Here is an 8,296-nt window from a genome sequence, read left to right as displayed (position 1 = left end):
ACAATTTAAAATAATTGTTTTCTATTTCAGTATATTTTAAAATGCCATTTTTCCAGTAATGACAAAGTTGAATTTTAGCATACATTACTCCAGTCTTCAGTGTCACATGATCCTTCAGAAATCACTCTTATTGCGATGTTGCTGAATAAAAGTAATAAAATCTTTACTTTTTCCTGTATGTATATATTTTTTTACAAATCATATAATTTTTTACAATATAAACACTAATAAGACACTCATTCAACCCAAAGCTACCACACCTCTCATTAACTTTTTGTCAATATGTCATTTATATTTGCAACTGAAGCATGGTTTTTCATGGCCAGTCATTCTTCTGGAAGATTCTGCTGTGCATTCTACAGTGCTGGAAACCATAATATATTATATACTCTAGCAGATTTTGTAACAGCCTTGCCATCAAGAAGCTATGGTGTTCACTGTGTACACATTTGTTTGGGGGGCTGGTGGTGCGTGTATTACGTGATTTGTAACGGCGTTCTATTTATAACAAATCATAGAGCCTGTGGTGTGCCACTCTTACTCAGAAGGACACACTTCAAAGGGCATTCACTATGCCTCAGTCTATTGAAGTGGTTTGACAGGCTAACTGCCCTGGGACTTTTGCACTTTCACATCATTGAACAGGTACTGTACAGATTTCTGCTATGAGTTTAATATTAGATTCATTTAAAGATAACTTTACTAGTTTTTTTTTAACACAAAATGTATATTTAAAGCTTAAAATAATTGTAGTTTGTTCAATGTTTTTGAGCTTTAGTGCACCTTGTTTCTTAAAAAATGTTTTATGTATCTTGTATCATGATTTGTGGTTGCAACGTGTATAGTCCTAGTTTATCAGATGAATAGCATATATGTTTAGATTAATTAGCTGTCAGTTGATAATGGTTGTGCCATTCTCAAGATGGCAATAAAAACATCCACATTTCTGCATTTCTCCCTATTTTTGGGTAGTTGTTTTGCCAGACTATTTATTCATTTCATTCATTGATTAATTTATGTTTCATTTGTAGATTCAGAGTCACCCGTGTATCATCCATTCACGATGGACGACTTTGAATATAGTGTGCACATCTCCGACCAAGACTGGGACTGTTTTTTTCAGGAGTGTGAGGACTGTGACCTGCTCTCTCCAGTGCTTGCCAGCCGAGAGGACTCTGGTATGAGTGACATTGATGAGACGGGCTGCCTCTTTCTAAGCAGGACCCCGGCGGTGGGCACAGCATCCACAGACCCTGATCCAGACCTTCAGATTGATGGCCCGCCAGACTGTGAGGGTTCACCTGTCTGTAATTACCTCAGCAAGTACGGAATACGTAGTCCAGAGCAGGTTCTCTCTGGCAATGAGGAAGACTTGCACCTTCAGACTGTCAATCTATTCTTTGAGCAGTTAAAAAGTGTCACAGAAAATCAACAGCCCTTGGAACAAAGCCACGTTGTCATTTGTGGAAGTGAGAAGACAGGCCATCTGAAGGGTTTGATTGATAAGCAGGATATTCTGTCTGTAGACCTTGGTCCATCTGGCCGAAATGAGGCCAGTCTTAGAGGAGAAATCACTAAAAAGGCTGTGGCTAATACTTGGGGCGATATAGCCTCAGAAAAAGCTTTAGAGATCACATCCGCTAATGTGCATGAAGATGCATCAAAGTCTGACACAGAGCTAGTCATTGGAGGGAAGCTATTGACAACACCCCTAATTACAGTAAGAATGAAACAAGGGCAACAGGGAAGATTTAGCAGTCTCAGCAAAGATCTAGAGCTGACTCCTGAAACAAAGTCACCTGAAAAAGAGAAAATGGTAGTGGTTAATAGAAAAGACATGACTGACCCATATCCAGCAAGACAAAACATTGCTCAACTGGATGCTATAAGTAGTTCTGACTCGAAAGATTCACCAGTCGGTCAGATCCCAGTGTCACCTTCCAATCTCAGGAGAAAGAGGAGGAAGAAGAAGAGATTGAGTATCGAACCAGTAGAGCAAGGACATGAGGCTCAGATCCACTACCATCAAAGTGAATCAGAGGAAGAGAGATGTATTTACAGGGAAGAGATAAACAACCTTCCTGCAAATGTCTGGAAGACCGAGCACCTATCACTTCAGAGAATTAAAACACCTTCAATTGTGCATAATACTGATCATTTACAGCTTAACAACACATTTGATTTGGAGGCTTCAGCTGATTTGATGTTTTCAAAAAGCTTGCCAGTATCTTTTGCCAGTGATTTAGGCACCACACTTCCAAAGTCGGAAGTTGCACACATAAGCTTTAATACTAAAAGCATGCATGATACGTCCCTTGTAAACAATGGACAATTGAAAGCAAAGATTTGTGAGCTGTCATTATTTTCCCAGATAGATAAAGTTCTGAATGTAAAAAAAAGTGGATTAAATATAACCGAATCCCTTCAGCTTGATCCTGCCGTACAATTAAGAGAGAGCAGGACCGGTATTAGAGAGACCTTATCAGCACCTCTAAGTGATAATTCTGATGCAGGATGCCAGAGGAAATCCTTATTATCTCCTAGCATTTCCAGTGCTGTTGATTCAACAGAGACTCCTTCCTTTACAGTCTCTTTTAAATTGACGGAGGGCAAAGATTTATCCTGTATAGGAAATGAGACTGGCTGTTCTCTATTAAAAAATGAACAAACAATTCCAAGCAGTAGTAATATATTAGAGATTTCAGCCACCAAAGAAAGCAGCTTGTTTTTAACTGACAACATTGATAGAGTAGAATCTGGTTCAGATGGAAACGGTCCAGAATCCTTTACTTGTTCACAGGAAGTTTCTCAAAAACAGAAAGCATGTATTCATGAGAACATTTCAGAATTTCAAAGCCATTCGGGCTCTCAAACCATTGAAATAAACACAAATATACCTGTAAACAAGACAGATGCAAAGACTGCGAGTCATATGTCTGATAATATTGATCATGGAACAGATGACTGTCATATCCAAAGCAGAAATAAGACTAGTGAGATATTAATTGTGAATGCCTCGCCCATAAAACCAAGGAATTCAGATGAATCAGATGACAAGAGAGACATTAATGATAATGAAGTTGCTGTTTCAGCCAGGAATAATAGTGAACAGCTATTTTGTGGCAAGTTCATCAAATCTAGTGAACACATACATGGTCCTACAGAAGAAATGCTCAGTGAAGATCATACTCAAGATGTTGCAGAGTTACCTCAAAATATGTTTGCTGAAAGTAACCCTTCTTCCGGTGAGTTGAAAAATGGAACCAAAGACCTAGAGAGTGCTTCTCTTGATGCTTCACATCAACTTCCATGTCCTGTGTTTGCTATCTCCTCCTTTTGGAATGAAATGGAGACACTAACCATCAATGACATATTGCGTCTGCAGTTGATCAGTAACGCCCAGCACCCCAGCATTTTAACCCAGGCAGAGGATGGTAGCATAGCAGACACTACAGATGCTGCAGACTCAGGCTACTTTACACAACCTGGTGACTCTAAGCTGGACCGCTTAACTGGAGACATGTCTTACATATCTGATCTGGATGAAGACCTCGCTCAGCTTCAAACCCCATTTCCATCCAAGCAAGAAGATGTGTCAAGTGAGTTTCCTAGCTCTTGTGGGGTGATGTGGGAGAATTATGCAGATCCAGTGGTTGTGGTTGACGCAGTGGTGCACATAAGTTCTGAAACCACTCTTCCTGAACATCTCTACATGGCTAATACTCAACAGTGCTTCAGAAGAATGTGTAAGAACATGTCTGTGCAGAACCTGCAAGCTCTAGACACTCGACCAATCAGACAAATCCTGAGAAATGCCTCAATGCATTCAATCCATTCAGAGGTGGAAGATGATTTTATGGATCCTTTCTACCATGTGAACACTTCAGGTTCAAAGATCTTTTCTGATGACGAAGAAGAAATAGAGAGCAGTGGTATAACATTTTCTGAAATAATCCAGTATTTCTTTGGTGAGGATGAACCTGAAAAATGTGTGTCTCGTGCAGACAACATAGCTGCCTCATACCTTGATGAAACAGGCACCTCTTTGCCTGAGACGTATGACCATTTCTTCTCCGAGTTTGATGCTGGAAGTTTTGTTTGTCCAATTGTGGAAGAGTCAGGTGATGATAAATTGGTTCCTATATTTTCCAGCTCCCGCTCGGCTAACAGAATCTTTCAGTTCCCAGAGGCATATGACTATTTCTTTCCAGATTCCCCTGGGAATTCAGATGAAGATGATGAGAATGACAATTCAGCGATCAATGTAGTGACACGGTATGACTATAAGCCTCCCAACCATGATCCTGTTGACATGCACGAGCACTTCTTTTCTCAAGATGAGAGTGAATTCCTCTGGACAAACCCTCTTTCGCTTAGAAAAGTTCGATGCACAGGTTTTACCGTCCCTGAAGAGAAGACATGTTCTGGGGAGCTTGTCCCTGTGAAGACATTTCCCAAAGGAATCATTCAACCTATTAATGCTATGAGCCCTGATGGGAACCCTTTCCCAGATTCTTTGCTCCTCAACCTGGAGAACCGCATCTTCCAGCAGCTGGCTGAACAACAAAAGAAGTGTATGGAGATGCAGACAGTTGTTGCTGATCCAAGTAAGAACTTCTACCACGCAGTATTCTGCACATACACACACTGGAACTGCAAATTGCACACTAACACTTTCTTAAAGTTGTTTATTTGTTCCCTTTAAACCTAAACCTAAAATAAGAAAATACATCGGTATCTCAAAATTATCATATGTTAGTCAACTCTCACCTCTTTTCTGTCAATAGCTGCTGACTTAGAGTATCTAGTCACATGCAGAGCCATGCCCGTGCTGATGGAATGGTAGTACATGCAAATCAGTCTTCAGTCCTGCTGGGCAGCTTCTCAGATCTGCCATGTGCCAGATTTTAAGAACATGTTTTCACTTTGATGTGCAAGTAAAAATAGAGAAAACTCCGGGAACATCAGGACACTTATCATTATCACTTCATCATCTATCACTTATTGTCATTTGAGATTCAGCCATAGTTTATCATTCAGTGTCAATTCACTACCTGCCTACTAATATATTATTACATGTATATATATTTTTGAGTGAAGTTTTATTGAGTTGTATATTATAATTTAACAAACGATTTTGGTAATACTTGTATTTATATGTAAGAATTAATACGCAGCTAGGATACATTAAATTGATAAAATGTCAGTAAAAACTCTTACATTGTTACAAAAAAAATCTTTCAAATAAATGATGTTCTTTTGAACTTTATAAATTACAGAAAAAAATTCATTCAAATAAAAACAGCTGTTTTAAATGTTAATAATATTTCAGAATGTTACTGTTTTTGCTCTATTTCTAATTTTTGAAACTTTTAAATAGTAGTGTATATCTCCGAGTTAGTTGGTTTTATTCATAATGATTTCAGGAAACCATTTTTTTTTATATATACGTTATTGTGTACATTTATTTACTTCGTTTTTTTTTTTTTTACTATTAAATGATACTGCACTGTTCTGATTTTGGTGCTTCTTTTCTAGAGCTGGATGCTCCATTCTTGCCTCTTAAACAGGCAGACATGTGCTTGGTTTGTATTGCTTTTGCCTCGTGGGTGTTGAAATCAACTGGTTCAGGAGCAGACACCTGGAAAGCTGGTATATATATCTTTATTTTCCTAAATATACTTTATTAGGGTTAATAAAGTGAGTCATTAATTAAGCCATTGAGTTGTGTTTTGACTATTTATTTAGAATGTTCAAATTTTTACAGAAGAACTAGGTAAGCCTTTTCCCTGATAAAAGCTCTATGTCACATCAAATTGAGCAAAATTTTGATAACTTTTGAGTTTGATTTAAGAATACAATTGATAGTAATCCATAATGACATATATCTGTTTTTTTTTTTTTTTTTTATTGTTCAGCTCTTCTCGCAAACGTCAGTGCACTCTCTGCCATACGATATCTGCGCAGACACAAGAGGGAGGAGGTCTTTGGAAAAACTCCTTTGCGTCAGATAGAGCCAGCATAACTCTATAGCACCGCGACAGCCCCCAGATCTGATTTCAGTCACATTGCCATGTTTCCAAGTAATCCAAAAGGGTGATGGCGAATGTCAAACATGTGCATGCATGACTTTTCCATCTTTCTCAGTACATATTATTATGATTAACACTCTGATGTGTGTTTCTTGCTGATGAACCCAGTTGATATACAATAGATGTAGCTAAATATCTGAGAAAAAAAACTGTGACTTCAGGCCAGTGGCATTTCAATAATCTGCATATCCAGATTTTAAAAAGCAATGTAGTTTATGAAATGACCAAAGCTCTTTATCTGATTCTGAGATATTGTGGATTCACTGTTCACAGTGAATGCTGTTGTGCGTTGTGATGGGAGCAGCAGTGTGTTGATTAATATTTGATAATGAGATGATTATGATGATTATGGAGGTGTTATGATGAAGATAGACATGTGTGTCTAAATAAGTGTACCTGTGGGGAGATTCAAACGGAAGAACTAATGTCTATGTACAAATAGGCGGTTTATTGTGATACTATTGGGATATTTTTGCTGGGCCAAATTATTTTGGTGTATTTATAGACCAAGTATAAAATCAGATACCCATGTGATGATGCCACTTCAGATCTGAAAACAGTGTTTGATTTCTTCAAATTTCAGTCATATGGTGCTCCCAGTTTTAAATATTATGTAGGATAAATAAATCTGATTTAATTTGATTTAAATTAGGGTACGGGTGTTTTTGGGGTTTTTTTGTCAGTACACCTGTATGTCAATAGTAATGCTTATTTTGCCCACTAGAGGGGACTAAACAGCCAATTGTATTATGATTGTGCCAGTCTACGGTAAGAAACCTAAACATTTTTTACAAATTGTAAAATTTAACATTTGTTATAATTGAGGGGAACGAACATGTCATTTTTATGGAAATAGAAAATGAGATTTGTTCTAACAGTTCTGGAGAAAGTTACGAAAAAAGTATTTGCTTATTACCCCATTGAGACATGCAACGGGTACTTCTAAATGTTACCAGCAGATGGCAACAGAAGACAGCGGTAAAGGTCACAATAAAGGCCACGCGGACAGAGACCTCTCTGGCGTTCATAATTCAAATGCATCATTTCCAACACACTGTTGAAGGTTCACTTTCACAACGTTTTTACAGCATTTGTCACCGTTCAGATGTACTAAATTAAATTTAGGGTAAGATGACCCACCTTTTTCTCTTGACCATAGATGGCAAAAAATATCATCTCAGCACTAATGAATGGCTACGCTATTTTTAATTTAGTGTGAATATCAACATCCGTTAGATTTGTGGGGTAAAAGTTATATTTATTATTTTGCAGTAAAACGTTAGACCCTTGGTGGGCCCCCGAGAATTAGTACAGAAGGCCCTGAGTAACATGTAGTTACTACTAGTGTTTAATACTTGTTGCAATTAGTGGAGTCATTTAATATTTCCATTAATTAACTGTACATTTCAGACATCTTCACTTTCATTAAAACATTTAGGGTCACTGAGTGAAATCATTAAATTTGCATTCACAGTGTTGCTATTAACATGTCATCAATTAAAATATAGACAATTAAATATGTAAATATTAATCTGCCTGTATATGTCATAGAATAATTTTACCTTTCAGATTAAACTAAATTGTCGAAATAAAATTTTTACTAGAATAGTTGATCTAGTGTTTTACATTAATGACACTTTAAAAAGATATATAAATATTAATAAGAATTATATCAGTTTATCCAGGGAGGCTTGTCACCCCAGTAGGGGCCATCTTACCCCTCTTTTAATATTTTACATTTTGTGGTATAACAACTAAAAATCAAATGCTTCTATTTATTTCCTATAATAACTCATCCTGCACATGCTAAACTTGTATGTAAATATGTTACAATTTAAAAGTAAATCCACACTGTTCAGAATAGAGCAGTATTTTAAAAACTATATTTCAAATCACTCAAAAATGTACAAAATTAACAACACGTACATATGTAAAGTGGACAGCTGGGGCCTCATTAATAAAATGTTGCGTATAAACCGTCCTAACTTTGTTCTAAGATCATTCTCAAAAGTGCGTAAGTGCGATTCAGAGAAACGAACGTGCGCAAAACACGTGCGTACGTATTTATAAATTGCAAATGATCTTGAAATTGTGCGCAGCTGACTGGTGTCAGATCTCCGCCTTGTAAACGCCCCCTAATTAATATCATTACCATATAAAAGAGCAGTCGCCAACTTTACTGAGTCTGAAATTGAGGTCCTGCT

At 37.2% G+C, this 8,296-nt stretch overlaps 1 protein-coding gene across 3 annotated transcripts; it reads left to right on the top strand.

The window, feature by feature from the left end:
• Positions 1-565: 565 nt before the first annotated feature.
• LOC107687419 (uncharacterized) lies at positions 566-6,950 on the top strand. 3 transcript variants are annotated; one of them, XM_016484756.1, is made up of 5 exons: positions 566-645; positions 1,032-4,116; positions 4,153-4,607; positions 5,539-5,652; positions 5,919-6,950. In XM_016484756.1, exons 2-5 carry the CDS (start codon positions 1,064-1,066, stop codon positions 6,023-6,025), a joined length of 3,729 nt encoding a protein of 1,242 aa, XP_016340242.1. In that variant the 5' UTR covers positions 566-645; positions 1,032-1,063; the 3' UTR covers positions 6,026-6,950. The 3 variants fall into 3 exon arrangements, with proteins under 3 accessions (XP_016340242.1, XP_016340241.1, XP_016340243.1); XM_016484755.1 differs by having other exon boundaries at positions 1,032-4,607; XM_016484757.1 differs by lacking the exons at positions 5,539-5,652; positions 5,919-6,950 and adding an exon at positions 4,788-5,049 and having other exon boundaries at positions 1,032-4,607.
• Positions 6,951-8,296: the final 1,346 nt, after the last annotated feature.

The sequence above is a fragment of the Sinocyclocheilus anshuiensis genome, unplaced genomic scaffold (genome assembly GCF_001515605.1).
Source record: "Sinocyclocheilus anshuiensis isolate Anshui unplaced genomic scaffold, SAMN03320099.WGS_v1.1 scaffold1114, whole genome shotgun sequence".
NCBI classification, from domain to species: Eukaryota; Metazoa; Chordata; class Actinopteri; order Cypriniformes; family Cyprinidae; genus Sinocyclocheilus; species Sinocyclocheilus anshuiensis.
Note: the sequence above shows the minus strand (reverse complement) of the source record. Positions and strands in the feature narration are given on the sequence as shown.